Source organism: Letharia columbiana (assembly GCF_014066305.1).
Source record: "Letharia columbiana isolate WasteWater2 chromosome Unknown Sc0000012_s1, whole genome shotgun sequence".
Taxonomy (NCBI): Eukaryota; Fungi; Ascomycota; class Lecanoromycetes; order Lecanorales; family Parmeliaceae; genus Letharia; species Letharia columbiana.
In genome coordinates this window covers 239222-260324 of record NW_023501051.1, presented here as the reverse complement: position 1 = coordinate 260324, position 21103 = coordinate 239222, and the positions used below count along the sequence as shown (strand labels likewise).

The window sequence follows — 21103 nt, the reverse complement described above, 5'->3', positions numbered from 1 at the left end:
TGCCAACAAAAACAAACCCCGATATTTCTCGACCGTACCCAAAAATAATGACTCGTGCACCCCTTTCATCGTCCGCTGAGCCGCCCTAGATGCCATCGCAGCCACTGATTCCCCCTTTGCTATCTCCCAATCTCTCCGCCCATCCTTGCACCTCTCTCACGCTTCTCACCTCGACCCTCGGCGCCACAACAAATTGGCTGGTCTTGCGGTTCGTATGTGCCACATTGAAGAGCAAGGGCTACGGCACTGGCCATGATTGCCACATTACTCAGGGTGATCCCTTCGACCAAAGGATAGTGCTGGTGAGCTGGCTCAGGGATGGGGCATGGTGGAGGGAGAGCGGACGGAAGCTGGTGAGCACATCCTCTATCTCGGTATCCACGTGGTATCTACGTGGTAGAAGAATGCACGAAAAGGACCAGAGCTAATCGGCACCTACGCTCTTAGGGCATCGATTTCCAGAGAGTGCATCTCATTGATGCTCTGAGTAATGGATTAGGCATGGGTGCTGGAGGGTTAGCTGATGTGAAGAAAGCGATCATGAAGGCTATTGGGAGCAAGAAGACTCCAACCGGCGGAGGCAACGTTATACTGATGCTAGACGGCTTAGACTTCTTGCTTGCGGCTACAGGGTGGGAGGTGCTGGGGATGCTGGATATGATTGGTGAACTCAGAGAGGTACGCCTTTTCTCCATCTACAGGCTCCATGCACTCGCTCAACGGAGGTGTCGAGAAATAGCACGTCTACTCCACCATTATTGCCACAGCTGCCGACATGCCCCTTTCTCAATCGCCCACTACGCCTCTCGAAATATCTCACACAGCTTTCGTGATGAGCTTAGCACATCAGGCGAGATCGATCTTGAGCGTGAGGGGACTCGATACAGGCGTGGCGAAGGATGTCAGTGGTGTCCTAAGGATTAGCAAAGGAGCCGAGGAGTCGAGAGATGAGGGAGATGTAGAGGAGAGGGAATGCCTGTACTATGTAGGCTCGGATGGCGGAGTGAAGGTGTTTGAGAGGGGTGCTTAAGCGTCTCGAGTCCGGTACTGGAAGCCGGATGAAGACTGGGTAGATTGCATTAGCGGAGCCTTGGTCGAAGGAAAGAATCCATGAACGAATATAAACTCGTGCTAATACAGAGTCACTTGCCATCATTCAGCTCCACCGCTGTCAATCTGATAAAGAAATGACAACGAGAAGAGTAAAGTAATTGAAGACCGAGGGACAGACTCTGTGAGTCCGTAATCTGCGGGCGCCGGTACGACTAAATCGCGGGCGCTAATGACAATCAAGCGAGGTCTTGGCAGATTTTCGCACGTCAATCTTCCAAATTTACCAGTTCACGACCACCCATACAGCCACCACATTGACATCGCGAGAGGGTATGTATATCCTTCCACAAATGACCATCACTCTATGGCTGATATAGTACAATAGACAACCTAGCCCAAGATGAGTGCGTTCGAGAAGCCCGGGACAAGCCAAAAAGGGTCGCAACTGACCTCCAAATAGCGAAGGGTACCTCGTCCTTTGGTAAACGCCATAACAAGACTCACACTTTGTGCAGACGCTGCGGTAAGCTCAGTCCATCTCCTCTGCGTTGGTCATAGCAAAATTGGCTTCCCAGGCCCAAACATCCGTCAACTGCGAGGCCCTCTTATGGATCGAACGCCTTGCTAATCGCATCTGTCCCAGGTCGCCGCTCTCTTCACATCCAGAAGCACACGTGCTCGTCATGTGGCTATCCTGCTGCTAAGATCCGCCAATGTACGCTCTCTCCATCCTTGAAATCTCCTCGGAATAATCGCACTCAATCTTCATCCACTTCCACCTACAACCTTCCTCTCCAGCCGCTATTGCGCACCAATATCTAACTCGTATTCCACAGACAACTGGGGAATGAAAGCCAAGCGAAGAAAGACCACCGGTACCGGCCGCATGCGCTCGATGAAGGAGGTGCCGCGCAAGTTCAAGAATGGGTTCCAGACTGGTGCACCAAAGGGAGCGAGGGGGACGACTACGAATCCAGCGTAGGTTCATTGATTTGAGGGGGGTGGCAGAAGGGAAGGATGTTGTGAAGAAGCAGGGGCAGAACGAAGGATGATCTTGCTATGCAGCGGCCGTAGCTACGTACGCTCAGGAGCAATAAAGAACTTCTATTCGAACCTCGATGATTGAATCGTCTGTCCGGAGAAGGCCTCCCCGATTTCATGCGTTTGGTCCCTCTTGATGGTGCGCAATCTACGGATCGAAGCCTGAAGCATATAGTGAAGGAACGTTATTCGAGGAGGCTAGCTTTCGTGCTGCTGTTGCTAATGTGTCTATAAGAATTTCACTTCTAATCTTCCATCATTCAGCTATGAACCTGCAGCAGCCGTTAGCCGAGTTGTTGGACTCAGGGGAAGCATTCGTAGCTATGTCTGCTGCGCTGTGCAAGAATTACTGTCTCGGACATGGCACGAATTGGGAGCCGGCTGGCAAGTTCACGATCACAAGTGCATTTGGTCCTTTGATCTGGTGAATCTTTCATTACGCAATATCCCATTGCTGACTGCTTGACCACTCACAAGCCTACTTCTTAGTCCTCCATGTCCACAGTTTCCTTTCATAACGTCCGGGCAGCGTGACTCGATGTACCCTCTCTGGGCCCTTCTCACTCTCTCATTTGCAAATTAGTGGTGTTCGCTGAGGGATTTTGGAGACCTTTGAACAGCTGGGCCATCGCTACTCGGGACTGCTGAGAGGCTGGCTTCGCCGTTTGCTCAATCATCTTCTGATCTCGGGCTGCCATTGCCAGTTGCTTTCGCCGATGCGGCTTGACGACGAGTCAAAAGCGAATTTGGTAAGCTGGGGAGGCGGCCCTTCCCAGTTTTTTTCGGCTCCTCGATATCGATATGTTCCTCTTCGCTTCTCTCTGCAGATACAGTGCTGGAGTTCTTCTCTGCTGAATCCTGCTTCCGGTTCGCCTTCACCCTCGAGCCCTTGGATCTACGGGGCGTCATGGGAGTAGTCTTAGACGTTGATTCTTCGGAGTCGTCGATCTTTACAGCCCGGTTTCTTAGAGCCCGAGCTCCTTCCTTACTGACGATCTTGAACCCGAAAGCTGGCCATGTCTGGTGAAGACCCTTTTCTGGGATGTACGGAGGCGTTAATGCTCTCTTCCTGGATGGTGTCTCTTCGCCAGACTCGTCGGTGACGGCTCCTTCTGGTCGCGTACTGGGATCCACGTCGTAGGACTCCTCGCTGGCTGCTTTCTTTGGCTCCTCCTTCTGGCTGGCGGCTCGTTCGCCGGGCTTTGCATCTTGGGCAATAGGAGCCACGTTGTATGGGACCAGGGTGACATCAGTCTTGGGTTGCTTATCCCTTCTACTACCATGTTTTGTTGGTGGTCCAAATGTTGATTGTGCACCCGGTGGAGGTGGGTCATTTCCGGCATCCTAGACTCCAGGCACTAGGTGTCAGATGTGGGAATTTTGCTCATCGACGTATACTTACCGCTTTTTTATCAATCTCTGGTATTGGCCGTGATTTCCTCTTCTGCCGGTCAATTATTGCATAGTCCTGCAAGTCGTTGAACATCTTCTCGACGCCCGCGAGGATCCTAGCATATATCAGTATGTTGAGCTGAAAGCTTGTCATTGCACACCACTTCTTCTTATCCTCAGGCCAGATAAGAGCATCGGGACGAGACGACTTCCCTCTGGATTATGATTCAGGGTCAGTCTTGCTTGTTTGAGGGAGTTTAGCGAGCCTTGAGAAACGTCTAGAGAGTGAACACTCCCAAGGCGTGTCTCGAGACTCAAGGTTTGGTTCAGAAGAGGAAATACGGATTCCGAAAACACGCACAGCCAGAAGCGTTGGCCATAACCTGAGCCGTCCAGGTCTTCCACATATTCCCAAGCTAACATATACCCGGACAATATCTCCCGAGCCTTGATTCTGTGCTTTCTAGTGAGCCTGGCATAGGTGTCGCTCGAATCCTCTTGTACTATTTTGACCTCTCTGATTAGTCGAGCAATGTCGTAATCTTCTTCCAATCGTAAGTCGTGCCTGCAAATTGCTACTAGCTTCTGGTTATCCATAACGGGAGGCCTCGGGAAAGAGATGAATGAGTAAGATATTCTATGATAATATCTATGGTGCTCAACGCAATGAGACGGGATGCCTCCTGGGATCAGGCTAGAGTCGATAGGTAATTCCCAGCCATCGCTCCTTCCCTATGCATCTAAGCCCACGATTAATAGTTAACCTTGGAAGAGATTATAAGTATGGTGGCACGATCTACTCACATGCTGTTGTTCAAACGAGAATTCTCGTGCATCTTAATTTTTCCGAGGCCATCGTCACCAAAGTGAGACTAGAGCAAGGGTGGAGGTATTTCGGGCAGAACATGCGAGCGGGCTAGGAGTCTTGTTGGAGTAGAACATCAATGACTGCCTGGTCGAAGGAAATCGCGAGATGGAAGGGTTAAAAATCGGCAAGAGCAAGCTCGAGCCAGCGATTGTAGCCATGGCGAAACCTGGGTTTTCGGCGTAAACCGAAGAGAGGGCCAGAGATACAGCTCAACGGTAGTGGAAACAGCGATGGCGTGAGGGAGAAGGCTTGGTTCTTGGAAAGATGATATTTGATCCCCTTGGTATTGCATGAGTCCGGGTTTAGGAACTCGGCATACTGTTTTCGATAGGCAACTCTGCTATTCACGCCAGTGCTGAAGTGGCCTTGCTAGAAATGACTTTGATACGCAACTCCATACCGCCAAATATTCATTCCTTGCTAGCCATGGCCGAAGACATTTTTGGGGGTATATGGTTCTTCCAGATGCTTCACCTCTTCCACGGTCAATTCCTTTCCCCTAGCCTCCAACGCTTCATCCAACCTCGCCACACTGCTGAACCCACAAATAGGACTACAGATGCCTTTGTAATTGAGCCACGCCAACGCTACATGACCCATCTTCCAATTTTTCTTTTTGGCAAGCTCCTCTACTCGGGAGATAATTGAGATGTCTGCTTCTGGCAGCGCTGGCTTGCCAGAAGAGCGAGTGGTGCTGCCGTTGACATGAAATGGGCGAGCGAGCTGACCTTGAGACAGCGGTCCCCATGGTATCAATCCAACGCCTGTCTCCATGCAGAACTTATTCATCTCTCTCTCTTCCTCTCGGTAGAGTAAGTTATAGGCGTTCTGCATCGATACGAACTTCGTCCATCCATTCTTCTCGGCCACGAATTGCATCGTTGCGAATTGATACGCCCACATGGAGCTTGCCCCTATGTAATGCACTTTCCCACTTTCGACAAGGTCGTGCAGTGCTTTCATAGTCTCTTCGACCGGGACGGTCTTGTCGAAGCGGTGTATTTGTAAGAGATCGATGTAGGATGTGTCTAAACGCGCGAGAGAGGCATTGACAGCAGCTAAGATTCCCTGTCGTGACAGTCCTCGCTGATTGACATAATCGACCGTGTTGTCGATATCCTTGAGAGCCATCACCTCTGGGCTATTTCCTTCACGAACAGTACCACACAACTTCGTGCAAATGACCAGTTTATGGCGAGGGATGTTGTATTTCTTGATTGCCTTGCCAATGATCTCTTCAGACGCGCCATTGCTGTACACATTGGCTGTGTCCCACGTATTCAAGCCTCGGTCGTAAGCAGCCTTCAGTAAAGGTAGCGCTTCATCCTCTTCCGTGACCCATTGCTGCCATCTCTTGTCTCCAATGCTCATAGCACCAAGAATCGGCACAGAGACTCTCAGACCGCTCTTACCAAGCTGCTTGTACACTGCTTTGGGGATGTCGGCCGCCATGGTGCTCACGCTGCGTTTGACAAGGTATTGATGCTGTGGGAGCTTACTGAAACAGCTTTGGGGCTTGGAGGGGAGGCGACTGGTAGTAGACTGGGATGTAAGATGAGGTGTGACTCTGGTACGTGAGCAGATCAGGCGCGGTGAGAGAACGACGCTTATATGTCATAAAGACCTAAAGGTCCAAGTACTCAGCTCAAGCAACGGCGAGAAGGTCCAAGCCGAAGCATTGGACCCTGAGCATGCGGCTGAAAGATCCTCATTAAATTCTCGAATAAATAGGTACTGGTTCTATGATTTTGCTCGTTCCTGGACATCTAACAAAATTTTGTCATTGATGAGATTAAAAGCTGTCAATTTGGTAGGGATCTCGATGTCTGTTGTATCTAGATACATGTACACGAAACTCCATCTATATTCTATATGCACTGCATTCACCGCAACCAAGACTACCAAGGCCTCTCTCTGCCAATACACCTAATCACCGCCAGCAGCAAAAGGACTCCTCTCTCTCAATTTTTCCCCGAAAAACCACAACAGAAATGGTGCTGGTATGCCCAATCCAAGAGCGATGAATCCTAACAGACTGTTTCCCCAGCCATAATTCAAGGCATTGTACATATAAGGAGCAAACAATGGGAAACCGAAACCTGCAAGACTTCTGAGTACCGTCGCCGCCGCGATAGCCGAAGCTGCGAAACGCGTATAGGAGTCGACAAGATATGTCTGAATACATTGGAAGCCAATGATAACACCTGCCGCAAAGAGGGCAGCGCCGATATTCGGTCCTATCCAATGTGTGTGGTACTGTGAACACCAGCCGTATATAAAGAGGCCAGAGGGAACGAGTAGGCTACCTGGAATCATTAGAGGCGTGCGAAACTCCGGGCGGCCAACATTGTCATTCTTTGTCTTCAATCGACGGTAGATACGATCATTTACTGGAGCGCAGATTTGAGTTCCAAGGAAGAAGCCGACGCCCAGAGAGATGTAGTTCAGGCCACCAATGCCAATGGACTCGTGGTACTGGTTTTCCCACAGACCTGGAAATGTGGACAAAACGAGATACATGAGGCCGTAAAGATATGCCATATAAATCGCCAGGGCTTGAACTATTGGTTGCGTACCCAAAAGCTTGAATGGGCGGATCAGGCTGCGCTTCATGGTATTGGCAAGCGTCCGTTCAGGATGCTCAAACTCCGTATGAAGAGCTGCATTGCCGGTATCTTTTCGAAGCTTTTTTGCTTTCGCGAGAAGTAGGGTGGGTGGATATGTTTCCTTGAGGAAGAAGAGCCCCATGATCTGGATGACCCCATCGGCAATCGACGTGGCCCAGAAAGCCCATCTCCACGTTGTGTTCTGGGTAATGAAGCCACCTGCTATGGGACCAATGGCTGGCCCAAGAAGGGGAGCAAGACTGTAGATGCTGATCGCACGACCTCTTTCTTCCGCTCGCCAACAATCGCTGAGGACGCCACCACCAAGCTGTAGAGAGTCAGCAAGCTCCTACGACAGCCGCATATCTCGACCCCAAGCAGACGTACCGCCAATGGCGCAGACCCTCCAAGACCAGCAAGAAATCGGAACGCGATCATCTCCCCCTTGTTTCTGCTGGCCCCACATGCAATATTGAAGATCAGATATACCAAGTTCGCAATTTGAAGGACCGGTACGCGGCCGTATATTTCGGAAAGCGGACCCAAAAATAGAGGCCCGATCGCATATGCTAGGACGAAGACAGACAACACGAGCTGCGACTCCACCTCGTTCGTTATGCCAAATTCTTTGGATATTGATGTGAGAGCAGGTGCCACCATTGACGACGAGACAGGCGAGATGAGGGTGAAGCATGATACAATAAGCGTCGCAGCCCATTTACGCCCAAAAGTCCAATTCTTGGGATTTTCAGGGTCTTCGGGGCCATCCCACGATACCTAGAAAGCCAGTCAATCATACTGTCATATTGCAGAGGATACAGTCAACCACTCGTACCAAATTGGGATCCTTGATCGATCTCGTACTTTGTTTCTTCTCCAGGTTTGCCTCGAGGTCTCGCGTGTCGAGAACGCCCATTCGAACCTCGGCCACCTCATCTTCGCCATTTCTAGCGGCTTCGTCAAAGTCTTCGTTCCTCACTTGCTCAAGCTCATCAGAGTATTCGGTCTGGTCATCTTCGTCCTCAAGTTTTGAGTCGTGGTCGCCACCGTGGTAGTTTGAGACATCATCGAGGTGCTGCGCAGAAAAGACGTGCTGTAGATGGGGACGATTGGCTGTGTTGGACCGGCCACGGCGGATTTGAGCTCTGGGTTCTGAGCTGGGCGTTGGTGCAGAACGGCTAAGTTTCAATTCTGGCATGTCCCTCGACCAAACCGATTTTGGAAGTATGAGAGACTGATTTATATGTATTGATTAGGGAACAATCCAATGGAAAAAGAAAAGGTAGATATAGGATAAGTTGTTTTTGGTAGGTAAGTCAATAAGGCGCGGGGCGAGGGAGTAGGTATTCATATAACAAGGCATGTTTGAAGGGACTCTTTCATATTTGCACATCGGCTTTTCGGCAGTCATGCGAATATTAATGCTGACCGAGAGTTACCGAGTTCATGTACTTTACTTTATCCTCCAACTCTGCATTTCCGATGACGTCACGACGGCCATTCGGCTATTCCCGCTGCGATGCGCGTATTTAGCGGACTCGGAGATAAGGTAAGTACGGTAAGGTACTTTAGTGTAGCCGGAAGCTAAGTGACTACTGTACTCTGTACCTCATGCTGCGTTGTATGTCCATTAAAGAAAAGGAATCACGCGACACACGGGCATCATTAATGCATTGTGCGCGAGCTGTGTATGCTCTTTCTAAGCACGGTACTTGGTGCAACATTACATGATTATTCGGCATATATGACGCGGTTCCTGGCCCTCGGGACTATCGGCCTGACCAGGGAATAAGCCGAGTCAGAATGGGCCCTCTTCTGTTTTGATAAAGTCTTGATGACTCATTACGACCCTGCAGACGTCAAAGTCTCACGCTTCCGAGCTTGTTTATCCTCAGGACGTCAGCCATGTCAGACAGCCGCCGTCCAACCCTCCAAGAGCGAAGGGATTCTGTACTCGATGAGACTATCCTCTCTCCAGGTTCCGTTAAAATCAACGTGCAAGGGGCTTTCATTGCGGATGAAGTGGCTTCTATTACGGGCAATCAGCCAGATGACGGAGCGCAGCATGACACCAGATGCATCCGCCTACCCAATCATAAGGGTGTAGTTAGCCATGTTGCACTTGATATAGGCGGGTCTCTTGCCAAGCTCGTCTACTTTTCGCGTGAACCGGATTCCAAGGAGGTGTGTACGTTTCGGACAGTTACAATTGATTGATTGATTGCGTGGAACTTTGAGCTGCTAGCCACTGTTTAAAGCAATCGTCTCCATTTATTTCGTCCAACGACTATCCTGATGAGGGAATGCTGACCCCAACGACTTTTTCAGCTGGGAGGCAGACTCAACTTTCTCAAATTTGAGACCGATAGAATCGATCAGTGCTTCAAAGTCGTGCAGGAACTGAAGGCTAAGCAGCAACCTCTGAATGGGTCTCAGCCTGGAGAGCTATGCATTGTGGCAACTGGTGGAGGAGCGTACAAGTTTTACGACGAGATGAAGAATGTGTTGGGGGTAGAAGTGCTTCGCGAAGACGAGATGGAGTGCTTAATCATGGGCCTTGATTTCTTCATCACTGAGATCCCACGCGAAGTCTTCACCTACGCGGATCTGGATCCAATGCACTTCGAGGAACCACGTGCCAATATCTATCCATACCTCCTGGTCAACATTGGATCAGGCGTCTCAATGGTAAAGGTCTCAGGGCCGAAACAATTCGAGCGCATTGGTGGCACCTCACTCGGCGGAGGCACTCTGTGGGGTCTTCTGTCTCTGCTTACCGGAGCAAGGACGTTCGACGATATGCTAGCCATGGCTGACCGAGGCGACAATACAACAGTCGATATGCTTGTTGGTGACATATACGGCACGGACTACAGCAAAATTGGGTTGAAGACCAGTACCATTGCCAGCAGCTTCGGCAAAGTCTTCAAGATGAAGAGGCAAGGTGAGGACGATGCCGAAGATGGAAATGGATTGTCGAACGGTGATCCTCAACCAGCGAGTGGAAGTTCTGATCCAGACCGGGCATTCGCCCCAGAAGACATCAGTAGAAGTTTGTTATACGCCGTTAGTAACAACATCGGCCAAATTGCGTACCTGCAAAGCGAAAAGCATAAGCTTGAGCACATTTATTTCGGAGGCTCTTTCATCCGTGGACATCGGCAAACCATGAACACCTTATCGTATGCCATCAGGTTCTGGTCGAACGGCGAAAAGGAAGCGTACTTCCTCCGCCACGAAGGCTATCTGGGATCCGTTGGAGCATTCGTAAAGCGCCAGCCAAAAATTTGGGGCCGAAGAAATAGCTTCGAAGAGTGAAAGATGATATTCACCTCTCAAATTGCTCACATCCCTTGGCCTCTTTTAGGAAATTCTTACGGCAATGGATCAGATGCGTCTCTGGCGGTCGAAGTAAAGCACAATCCCCTGAAGAAATCATGTCGAAAAGCATAAAAGCCAAAGCCAGAAGGATACACCTGTTTATAAGATACAGTCCCGAAAACAAAAAGACAGAAATTTGCGCGAGTCTCAAGCTTCAGGTCAGGCACAATGTAGTGGCCGTGGTAACCCTGAATAGATTGAAGTTTGATAAAAAAAACGAAGGAAACTAATTGCTAATGTGATAAAGGTAAGAGTATGTAGCAAAAGTTATGCACAGAGGGCGGAATTTCTCTCTTAATATAATTGTAGAAGTCCAACAATTCCCAGACAAGAGTGACAAATTTCACGAACTTCTCCTTAGGAATTGTCATATATTCTGTACGAGAGAACTTGTAGAAGTCATAGAGTTCAGGTGCAGTGCCAGAATATAGTGGCAATCTTCACCCACTTTTCCTTAGGAACTGTTATTTTATCTGCAAGGGAGAACTTACAGAAGTCGTGGTGTTCAGGCACGTGCCAGAAAATAGTGACAAATTCCACAAAATTTCCCTAAGAACCGTCACTTTACCTGCAAGGGAGAATTCGTAAGAGCCGTACGATTCAGGCGCAGTGCCCTCTCATAATGACAATGTCAGACTTTCCCTAAAAATCGTCGTTGCCTATACCAGCAAGGAATTCCCTCTGTTCCATATATTTAATCTATCCTGCCTAAGACACCATGAATACAAGGGGTGGGAGCAAGTCATTTTGCAAGTCAAATCGATTCTACTCCATCGGTTGTTCATTTGTTTAATCTTGCACGTATAAGACTTCAGAAGAGCAAGGACTTCAAGGAGACTGTGGGGGGAAGAAGACACACATACTGAGGGCGCAGAGCGCAAAGGTGCGCGAAAAGTGCCAGGAAGCAGAGGGTTTCTACCGGTCAGAGCTATGTATATCCAACTATCAAACGGCCGTACCCAGGAAAAACCAAAACAGACCACCCAGACGGACAAATCAAAAAGGCTGACAAGCTCGTCCTGCAAGCGAACACGCCATCCCATCCCAATCCATCCTACTCCTTCATCCCCCAAGACCTTCACCCGGAAGGCATCTTCTTCACCTGCAAAGGTATCACCCTCTCCAGCTCTCCATCTCCACTCTCTTGCCCCAAAGTCACAGCCCGCCCTCTGCCACCTAGACTCGTAGGGCGGCCCCGCTCCCTCTCTCGGTCTATGCGCACGCACCTCGGACCCATGCCTCTAGCACGGACAGCGTAACTGAGTGCGGCTCCGGCTCCGGCTCCACCGCCAGCATCGGTGCTATCGTCGCTTCCCAAAAGCGCATGGTCCCGAGCACGGATGTCCCTCTGCGCCAGCATGGCCAAATACCTTCGATTGGCCACTTCCCTCCCGGGATCCACCGTCTCCGTGCTCATGTCTGTGGTATCACTCGCGAGTGGCATGGCCTGCAATCTCGCGATCATGGCTGCTTGTGATGAGTTGTTAGCAAGCAGAACTTGTTGCCTTGCTTCGTTCGATGAAGGCGTGGCGGGGACAGGGTTCCTGGTTGGTGACACCGTAGGAATATGACCCAAGTCTGCGATTCTCGTCGAAGCCCCAGGTGGGACAGGGTCGATGTTTGGTGATGTCGTACGGAATGGGGGGGATTTCGTAGGTCTCATCGTTGCTGAAAGCGATGGCGGACAAGTCGGTGGATGAGACCGTGCCTGTGCCCGCTGTGGATACGACGGTAGCGCGGTCGGATCGCTGGGAGGGAAACGAGGAGCGGTGCTGCCATGTGAGGCAGAGCGGTCGCCAGAGCTTGTACTTTGAGGTCTTTGAGTGCGATTGCGCTGCTGGAGAATCAAATATAGGACTACCGCGACCATGGCGAGAAGCCACAGAACAAGGACGACCGTGGTGGCGGCGTAGGTCGTGAGTGAGACGGAGGCGGTTCGTGGCTGGAGGACACCCATTATTAGCCTGTTCCAGCCTGTTCTGTGGGAGAAGAAAAAAGGGATGCTTGTCGAGAGACGGCTTCCTGCTGCTGAAAGTACGATGGGCGGAGTCGATGGCTGAAATACCTTGTCGCGGATGTCAAGGCTGCAGATGGGATTCCCGCTATAGTCCGGACCAAGCTAAGAGCTTGTACGACATGGCAAAGATGCCGAGGTCAGGCGATGAGCATTGATGACTCCGTCGGCCGGGACTGGAAGTGGGCGATTGGCTTGAACAGGAGTGAAGCGGAAATCGTCGATAGACAACCCACTTGCTTAGAAGTCTGCAAATGAAGAGTCACTGTCAAAAAGTGACTGACTAGATACAAAGTCGCAACGAAAGAGCTCGATATGAACAAATCAAAATGCTCGCAGAGACAATCAACAGATTGGGGTATCATTTCACGCTACTTTGCTCAACATTAGCGCCGCCTTTTTTGTCTTGCGAATTCTTGTCACTCCCGTTAGTGTTACTGTCGCTGTTCGAATGAATTCTCTTGCCCGCGTTCTCCCCTCGATCTTGATCATCTTTCTTGGTCTTCGCCTCCCAAATCTTCTTCATCTCCTTTTCCAGGGTCATTGATAATCTCTCAAGCACCCACTCCGCCTCCTCTGTTTCTCCCATTAAAGGGGAGCGATTTCCGAGCCAGCTCCATTGGCGCATCCCGCCTTCATCGTCATCTGTCTGGGCCTGCTGCATATCCGGCTTCGCGTCAGTGTCGTTTTTCACTTTGACAGGAGCTGTTCGGTGCGAGGCGGAGTGTGACTCGTCTTCGCCCATAAGTTTAAGAAACCATGCCCACTCCTCGTAGCTGTACTTTCGAGGCGGAGACTCATTCAGATGCTTCATTACATTGCGGAATTCTTTGATGAGAAGATAGTGATATGTGTGGATGTCCCCTCCAAGCTTATCGCCTTTGGCTTCAGCTTCTCGAGCTTCCTTGAGCTCTTCGTCTTCGACTTGGCCAGCAAGGTAATCAGTGGCAGCAGCACCTGGACCACCAGCGGTTCCATTCTCGGGGTCAATTTCGCCATTATCGCCAAGCAAACCTGGTGGTTCTTTAAACATTATGACCTCTCCGAACAATCTACCGCCTGTAGTTCTGGCTGCGATTTGCTTCATCCGATCTCTCACCGGTGCATCCCCTGGTAGGACTGTGAACTCTGCCAAGTACAGTGTGAGATCGCTGATAGCCTTCACGACCGTATCACCCATGTTGCTGATGACGATAGTAAGTGTTGGGACTGCAAGCAACGACCATAGTACAAAAAATGCCTTGCCCGAATTACTGAATGGCTTGTAGTCGCCATACCCAATGGTCAGAAGAGTGGTGTATGCAAAGTACAGGGACTGAAAGTACGTCCATTGCTGCTCATGCTCTGCCTTGTAGAACACCACCGCTCCAATAAGCCAAAGGAGAAGCCACGCACTTCCCGAAATGAGAAGCGCTTGCCACTTTTGCCTAGTCGAAGCTTGTTGCTGTATCTCCCGCATAAGCTCGAACTCTGCCTGTCGCCTCTCTCGCTCCGACATGCCTACTTCCTCAGCCTGTTGCTTGCTCTGAATTGGTTTGAGCTTGTCGGTCTTGTCCTTTTGGATCATTCTTTTTAACAGTAGCTCGCGTTTCTTCTCCACTAATCGACTTCCAAGCTTCTTCTTTCCTCGCTCTAGAACAAGCGAGCGGATAGAGCCTATGACAAGACCCAGAATGACGATGCCGCCAATGGCATATGGAAACAACAATCCTCGGCCGAGATGTGTTGAAGGAGCGTAGTCTCCAATACCCACAGTGAGCAACGTGTAATTGGTGAAGTACAATGCATCAAGGAACATCCAGCCCTCAATTTTCGCGTAAACACCAGCGCCTCCGACCATGTATATCATGAAGCTTATCGTTTGAAGCATGAGTGTCCGCTGGCTCGTGTTGAGCTTGAAATCCTTCGAATAATGGCCCCTCCAAGCTCCGATAACAGTGAAGACCATCAAGGAAGCAATGATGAAGTAGAGTGCCGCGGCGAATATAGCATAATAGAAAGCCTGCGTCAAGGCTCGTCTCTGACCAGGAACCTTGACGATGTGAATGATACTTGCAAGGTCGGCGATGAGCAAGATTGATGAAAGGTACCAGCCAAGGATTGTGATGGGTTGAGCGACGGAGAATGATAGGCGGCGAGCCATGTTTAGAAGTAATGAGAAATTGGCAATGATTGCAAGACCAAGCGAGGCGCCATTGACCGCTAAAAGCCTAAACGCTGTGTTAGCATTCAAGAAATCATTGCATCGAGAGGTCCGCTTCTGTCTGGTACGTTGAGGAAAGAGGGGATTTGGGGAAGGATACCATTTCGGATCCCTAACGTCGATTCCATGTGATTCATTGGCTCCAAGTCCCGGGGGAATCTCGACCCTCCAATGCTCAATCAGGGCGCAGATGTTGAAGGCTGTGGCCATGGGGCCAAAGGTACCCTAGATCTAGTCCTCAGCACACACCAAGACTTGTCATCTGATACGTACAGCGAGCAAGGGAAATGCTGTCGAAGCGAACCACCATCGACTGCGAGGAAGAAGTCAGCAAGGGATTTTGAGTTGGAAGACATTGTGGGTTTGACCTTGGATCCAGGAATGACTGCTCTACTTCTTGCTCAAAATCCTCCTCCTCTTTCCTCACCCCCTCAATTTTGTTCTGCGTCTGATTGAGAGGCTCGTCAAGCCCGGGGTCGTTCATTGTGGCAGCGTCTGTCGTTCGCTGGAGGTAGGGCTTTGAGGAGATTAATGAGTGTGCGGTTACTGCATACGAAGGCGTGGTCTGTAGGACATGGTGAAAGGAAAGAAAAGAAATAGAAAGACGAGCAGGAGAGACACGCTTCGGGTTGAAGGAGGGGAGGAGCGGTGTCGAAGGAAGGCGTCTTTTGTTTTGCAGCTGATCTCTTTTGGTGCCCCCAAGGGAGCATCAGTAAGCCAAACATCCCTGCCGAATCCACTCAAGGAAGTTACTCAAGGTAAGAATACATAAGTTACATAACCCAAGCTCGCCAAGGTTTCAATTAGAGTTTCCCCACAATTTCTGATTGCATAAAGTGAAAGTATCTACAGTACATGTAAGGTAATTGTACATGTACCCACGTGGTAGCAAAATGCCCGTACACCCTAACTATATGGAGATAAGCGCCTTCCCCTACCAGAATCCTTCCATTCTTCTCCATTAATAACCTGTTTTTTAACCATCACCGTCTATCACAGCCTGAAGCCTTTTAGATATACTATTTACACGCTCGTTAATGAATTTCTGAGTTATATGCTCCTCCCAGTTATCCACAATAGGTATAGTGCTTCGTAGTGTGGAGGGGCCTCGCTTCTCCTAGCCGTTTGCGGGCTTTTTTTGCTACCCGCAACACCCGGGTAGCAAAAAAGCCCGCACACCCTAACCAAATGGAGACTACTGCCTTCCCCCCAGCAGAATTACCTACCTACATTATTGAATGATTCTCTATATAATAGCCAGTCATTTGACCGTTACCGTCTATTACAGCCTGAAGCCTTTCGGGCGACGACATTGTGCTTGATAATGAGAGAAGACTACTAAATTTGTGTGTGAAATGTATGCGGGATGGCCTCGCTTCTCCTAGCCACTTGCGGGTTAGGGTGTGCGGGCTTTTTTGGTACCTGTGGATACGCCCGTGGTACACCTTACATAAAACGGCCCACCCCACGAGGGGTAACACACGTGACACACTAGCCTATTCTACCCCTATATCCAATTTCACACTGTCGATAAAAAGCATGGTGGCAGCTACGTAGATACATACAGTATTCTAGCTGATCCACAGGGTTTTCATAACTCTACTATCGTCCGTGTTCGTACCCACGTACGCTCACACCCAACTTCCTGCCATCTTTTCACCCCCATGAAACCCACTTGGACGCGCGAATTCAAGACTCGACCTTACAAAGCGCAACACAGAAGTCCCTAAAATCTCCCTTGCTTCCCTCTTCAATGGCAGACTCCAGCCGTTTGCCGTATTTCTGCTTGTAAGCCACTTTGACTCTCTCAAAATGCCGTGACTCCCAGTGGAACCGCACCAGTCGGCTTACTAGTAGCTCAACACGGTCTTTCGACGTTTCCGCCAACGCTTGGTGCAAGAGGAGGGCATCACGAACAGATTTATTCAGAACGCCGTTGAGGATATGCGCGAGGGTTTCACCCTATTGGGAATCAGTTTTACGGGTATCATCAGCAAATACGGCGGGGACCCACGTACGACTAAGTTGCGAGATTTCTGGATCATCTCTCTCGCAAAGTTCTTTCGATACTGGCTCTCAAAGACGCGCAAGACCTCGGCAAGGTGTTTGTCGCTTCTGACGACGATGATGTTGATCATCGCTGTCTCTCCACCCTCCTTAGCGGTCAAGGCACGGTAGAGGTCCTGCGCATCTCTGCGTACGAGTTCGATGGAAAGCTTGTCGCTCTCCGACATGCGCTTCTCTTCTAAAGCAAGTAGAACAGCATATCGGAACTTGTCCTTCTTCAGTTCGGTCTGCATGCATTTTTCCAGACTGTTATTGTACCGCTGATCGCTGAATGCATCTTTGATCTTCATTATTTCGCTATTCGTACGGCCCATAAGACTCTCAATCAGGAGTTCTCGCCGTGAGGTGTTGGATTGATACCAAAAATTTGCCCAGTGCGCCTCGCTCTCCCATCGTCCGAGAGCCGTTGCGTAAGCAACCTTTCCAAGATTGCCGGTGAGTTTCATTTTGATGTGCTTAGCGATATTAACGCCTTTGCCTTGCGCTTTCATGTGCTTTTTGTATTCTGTCCTCAACATCAGAACGTGATCATCCGAGAGGTGAGGGAGGATCTTGATGATAGGTTTGGCCTCAGGTGTCGAGTGTTTCAGAGCTGCCGCGAGTGCAAGAGCGTCGGGTTCAGGGTGGTAGAAAGAAACGGTCTTTCTTCGGAGTGTCGACTTCTTGGAAAGATGGCCTCCCGAGTGGTCAGAGTCTCCGGATGAAAGTTGTTCCAAGTCCGAGAGACCTTCATCCATAGTTGATGGCAGCATCAATGGAGAAGGCATTGGCGATATTGATTGGTATGTACCACGGTAGGATTCGAGGAGCGGACTGCCAGGTGGTAAGCCACCTTGCATATGACCGGAATGCTGACCCGGTGCTGCAAGAGACAACCCTCCAGCAGCTCCTCCTGAGACCGATAGGCGGTGCAGCGTTGGCGGAGATAGCGGAGCATGCGAACCATGATAGGGATTGACCTCTTGAGGCTGGGCGCTCATTGGGTAGGAAGGTTTTCTGCCGTTGGTCGCATAAGCACTTAGATCTGCGTATTGGTACTGGGCATACTCTGGTCCACGCGAGCTGATGGAGCCAGAGTGCGTTCTTTGACCTTCGGGTCGAGATATAACTTGAGGCTGGGCATACCTACAGCAGCATCAGTCAAATGAGAACACTGTTGGCTAAAGGACTTGGCAATGCGTACTGCGGGTGGGGGGAATGACCTCCACTGAATCCTCCAGGCATCGACAGCTGGCGATACTTCTCTCCGCCCTCAACGCTGCTGGTGCTCATATGTCGCTTAGGTTCTGCCGGTCTTTCATGACGCTCCGGCGATGCGTAGCTGCTATGGCGTTCTCGCTCGTATTTTGATGTCGAGGTCTCAATGTATTCGCCTTTGCGAGTCAAAGCAACTTGTTTGGAACTCTTATGTTTGCTCTTCCTGTCGTCTTCGCTCGAGCTTGAGCTAGGTTCACTCTTATCATAGTGTTTCTTGGAGGATCTTTTCTTAGACTTGCTGTCGGAGTCGCTGTCACTGTAGTATTTCTTCGAGGACTTCTTCTTGCTCTTGGTGTCCGACTCACTCTCGTCGTGATGTTTCCTCGAAGACTTCCTCTTGGATCTTGGGTCCGAGTCACCGTCATCGCTATCATAGCGCTTCTTGGAGGACTTCTTCTTCGACCTTGGGTCTGAATCGCTTTCCGAGGAGTCCTCGTAGTGCTTCTTGGAGGACTTCTTCTTTGACCTTGGGTCTGAATCGCTTTCCGAAAAGTCGTCGTCGTAGTGCTTCTTGGAGCTCTTCTTCCTCGACCGAGTGTCTGAATCGCTTTCGCCGCTATAATACTTTTTCGAGGACTTTTTTGTCTGGACGACTACCACTGGTGACGGGGCTCTCACGTCTCGCGATCTCGATCGTTCATCCTTGCGGCCTGGGGATTTGGAACGACCTCTGGAACGGCCATCGTCGACTCGGAGAGACATTGCTCACAAAGACGAGCTATGTAGCATCCAATGACTTTACACCGTTCCGACCAGTGACCGTTGCGAGGCTTTTTGCGACTCGGAGCCATTCTGAGCTCAGCTGAAGCGGGGCAGTTACGCGCCAAGGATTCAGTTAGCTTCAAGCCGCGTTTTTGACTCTTTAGTCATGAAAAGCGCGCTCGAGATAATAATGGCTGGTCCTCTTAGTAAAGTCCGCAGAGAACCGCTCGTTGTTTGTCCTGCGCAGCATGGTATGGTATGGGTTTTGTGTCATCGTCCAAGATCACGAATTTTATGTGGACAGTCTGTCGAGGCAGGGATAGATTGCCGGCAACCAATCATTCAAGATTTTGCTCCCCTTTAAGTGGTAATGCCCGGTCCAACAAGCTTTGTGCCAGTCCTCGAACGTCTTGGAAACGAATGTTCCCACCAACTGTCAAAAAGGAAGGTCTTTCAGCTCGCACTATTCCGATCATCAGGGTCGGGGCGTCGCCGGCGCAAAGGAACAGCAGGCTTGAATACGACGAGGTACCAGCGCCAACAATACGGCAGCTGGCTCAGATCCAATTCGTTAAAGGCAGCAACGGCTCAGACATGAGAGATCCTATTTCAAGATGGAGCAGCATGAGTGATCATCGCTGTTGGCTCTGAAAGGGGCAGGCGTAAGACATTGAGCCCCACCGAGTCCGTTCCTGGATCAAAAGGGCACCAATCGTCGAATAGACGCAGCCCACGTTGCCTCGCCATCAAAGTCTTCTTCTCCCCCACGAATAACATCATGCATAGATCCGTCATGCGCAAGACACCTTCTAGTTTCCAAGCTTCTGCAATTGCTCCATATTGAGCTTGTGTCCGTCAAGGCATACTGCTGCTGACCTCGGTCGTTGCCAACTCAGTTACTTGTCTGCGCCAATGAGCACTTTCTGTTTCACAGCGTGTTCTTAGAGGTAGGCGTACGCTCCGAGCTCAAGATGGAAGTCAGCTGGTATAAAGAGTGGCTGCTCCATCAGTTGCAAGCCACCATTATTCCAATTTACCCCTTTCCTTAAATACCTCCTTCGAACCATGTCTCCTACTTTCATTTTCCTCAAAGGCTTTCCGATGGCTTTTCTGCTACAAGCCGTCTTGGCTTACCCGTCCCCGGCGCCAGTTTTCGAGCGTCAAAGCACTGTAGTCCCAGACTACGTTTCAACATATGGTTTGCGACCGATAGCTTCCACAAAGTTATACGTTTGATGCTCATCCTTTATAGCACCTGTCGTATGGCTCTACCCTGGCGAGAATTACTTTCCATCCGACATTGGAGCTCAACTGGTCCACACGAAGCCAGAGATCAATTTCACTGTCGTCGAAGGCTATGAGAATCCGTTGACGCTCAACAACCTCGACTCTCTAAACAGTTACGGTACTGGTGGTACGGACGTCTACCTCACGTCTGTCGATGACATCACCACGAATCCCGCCTGGCTAAATGGCGTCAAGCCTGACAGCACGGGGAAGACAGACGGAGCTACTAGCGTTGCAATAATTGTCAATGACCATGGCGACGGTCTTGTCGACGCCTTCTACATGTACTTCTATGCCTTCAATTGGGGAGGGGTCCTGTTGGACATTCAAGAGGTTGATCTTCACGTTGGAGTATGTCCGTTCCAAGAAACATGTATTCTTCATCACTTACATCCGTGTGAAGGATTGGGAACACAACATGGTCCGCTTCCAGAATGGAACGCCCACACAAGTCTGGTACAGTCAACATGGTTTCGGCGAAGCTTTCACCTACGACTGCCTAGAGAAACAAGGCGTACGGCCAGTCACATACTCTGGTAACGGCTCGCATGCGAACTATGCTATCAACGGGACACACGATCACACCATCCCAAACGTGAATCTTCCCGATGCGGGCGTCCTCACAGACTATACTGACAAAGGAACTCTTTGGGACCCCTTACTGGGCGCCTACTTCTACAGCTACGATGCAAGTGCCAAAACATACACGGCGTATGATCCTTCGTATCCCACAGCCTTTCTGCAGTACCTCGGTACGTGGGGCGACGAACAGTATCCCAACTCAGACCCCAGACAACACGAGATCTTGGGCATCTCTGCAACTGCAGAGTTCACCAGTGGTCCGACGGGCCCAGAAGATAAACAGCTCAACCGAACCGAAGTGTGTCCAGTGGCCAGCGGTTATGTGTGTGATGTTCGTACAGAGCTCACTTCATGAGGAGCCACAAACAGGTTGGACCTCCGGAGTTTGATGCAGTTTTTATATATCGCTAGGAGAGAATTAAATTGAGATCCGTCGTTACTCTACCTGTTAATGAAAATGTGTGACATTACACTGCTACATAATCGTCAGGCAAGCTAGCAGCAAAAGTGACAGTCAAGAACTTTAGACCCTATCTATCATTCTCATGTAGAGGTTGGACTTCAACGGGGAACTTTTGTGGTTCATGACCGAGATTACTTCAGAAAGAGCGTTGGATAGTCCAGATATGTCCTCGTTGATGTTGCACTCG

The 21103-nt window shown here is 50.1% G+C and overlaps 11 protein-coding genes across 11 annotated transcripts; 5 read left to right on the top strand and 6 right to left on the bottom strand.

Moving 5' to 3' along the window:
• Window positions 1–89: 89 nt before the first annotated feature.
• HO173_004898 (uncharacterized protein) lies at window positions 90–1030 on the top strand (the record flags this gene model as incomplete). Its single annotated transcript, XM_037306816.1, has 3 exons — window positions 90–353; window positions 448–678; window positions 740–1030. The coding sequence occupies 3 exons, from the start codon at window positions 90–92 to the stop codon at window positions 1028–1030; spliced, it is 786 nt and encodes a 261-aa protein (XP_037166351.1).
• A 423-nt stretch (window positions 1031–1453) lies between these two features.
• Window positions 1454–2035, top strand: HO173_004897 (uncharacterized protein; the record flags this gene model as incomplete). Its single annotated transcript, XM_037306815.1, has 4 exons — window positions 1454–1457; window positions 1514–1576; window positions 1697–1768; window positions 1890–2035. 4 exons carry the CDS (start codon window positions 1454–1456, stop codon window positions 2033–2035), a joined length of 285 nt encoding a protein of 94 aa, XP_037166350.1.
• Window positions 2036–2360: 325 nt separating this feature from the next.
• HO173_004896 (uncharacterized protein) lies at window positions 2361–2522 on the top strand (the record flags this gene model as incomplete). The annotated part of the gene is made up of 1 exon (XM_037306814.1): window positions 2361–2522. The coding sequence occupies one exon, from the start codon at window positions 2361–2363 to the stop codon at window positions 2520–2522; it is 162 nt and encodes a 53-aa protein (XP_037166349.1).
• Window positions 2523–2763: 241 nt separating this feature from the next.
• HO173_004895 (uncharacterized protein) lies at window positions 2764–4083 on the bottom strand (the record flags this gene model as incomplete). The annotated part of the gene is made up of 4 exons (XM_037306813.1): window positions 2764–3438; window positions 3497–3602; window positions 3651–3701; window positions 3848–4083. 4 exons carry the CDS (start codon window positions 4081–4083, stop codon window positions 2764–2766), a joined length of 1068 nt encoding a protein of 355 aa, XP_037166348.1.
• Window positions 4084–4774: 691 nt separating this feature from the next.
• Window positions 4775–5806, bottom strand: HO173_004894 (uncharacterized protein; the record flags this gene model as incomplete). The annotated part of the gene is made up of 1 exon (XM_037306812.1): window positions 4775–5806. One exon carries the CDS (start codon window positions 5804–5806, stop codon window positions 4775–4777), a length of 1032 nt encoding a protein of 343 aa, XP_037166347.1.
• A 474-nt stretch (window positions 5807–6280) lies between these two features.
• Window positions 6281–8158, bottom strand: HO173_004893 (uncharacterized protein; the record flags this gene model as incomplete). The annotated part of the gene is made up of 3 exons (XM_037306811.1): window positions 6281–7288; window positions 7348–7737; window positions 7796–8158. The coding sequence occupies 3 exons, from the start codon at window positions 8156–8158 to the stop codon at window positions 6281–6283; spliced, it is 1761 nt and encodes a 586-aa protein (XP_037166346.1).
• Window positions 8159–8865: 707 nt separating this feature from the next.
• HO173_004892 (uncharacterized protein) lies at window positions 8866–10278 on the top strand (the record flags this gene model as incomplete). The annotated part of the gene is made up of 2 exons (XM_037306810.1): window positions 8866–9144; window positions 9289–10278. The coding sequence occupies 2 exons, from the start codon at window positions 8866–8868 to the stop codon at window positions 10276–10278; spliced, it is 1269 nt and encodes a 422-aa protein (XP_037166345.1).
• Window positions 10279–11419: 1141 nt separating this feature from the next.
• Window positions 11420–12298, bottom strand: HO173_004891 (uncharacterized protein; the record flags this gene model as incomplete). The annotated part of the gene is made up of 1 exon (XM_037306809.1): window positions 11420–12298. The coding sequence occupies one exon, from the start codon at window positions 12296–12298 to the stop codon at window positions 11420–11422; it is 879 nt and encodes a 292-aa protein (XP_037166344.1).
• A 418-nt stretch (window positions 12299–12716) lies between these two features.
• On the bottom strand, window positions 12717–15042 carry HO173_004890 (uncharacterized protein; the record flags this gene model as incomplete). Its single annotated transcript, XM_037306808.1, has 4 exons — window positions 12717–14565; window positions 14659–14783; window positions 14832–14871; window positions 14927–15042. 4 exons carry the CDS (start codon window positions 15040–15042, stop codon window positions 12717–12719), a joined length of 2130 nt encoding a protein of 709 aa, XP_037166343.1.
• Window positions 15043–16247: 1205 nt separating this feature from the next.
• Window positions 16248–18584, bottom strand: HO173_004889 (uncharacterized protein; the record flags this gene model as incomplete). The annotated part of the gene is made up of 3 exons (XM_037306807.1): window positions 16248–16520; window positions 16577–17750; window positions 17809–18584. The coding sequence occupies 3 exons, from the start codon at window positions 18582–18584 to the stop codon at window positions 16248–16250; spliced, it is 2223 nt and encodes a 740-aa protein (XP_037166342.1).
• Window positions 18585–19004: 420 nt separating this feature from the next.
• Window positions 19005–20808, top strand: HO173_004888 (uncharacterized protein; the record flags this gene model as incomplete). The annotated part of the gene is made up of 3 exons (XM_037306806.1): window positions 19005–19212; window positions 19837–20222; window positions 20275–20808. The coding sequence occupies 3 exons, from the start codon at window positions 19005–19007 to the stop codon at window positions 20806–20808; spliced, it is 1128 nt and encodes a 375-aa protein (XP_037166341.1).
• Between the last annotated feature and the right edge of the window lie 295 nt (window positions 20809–21103).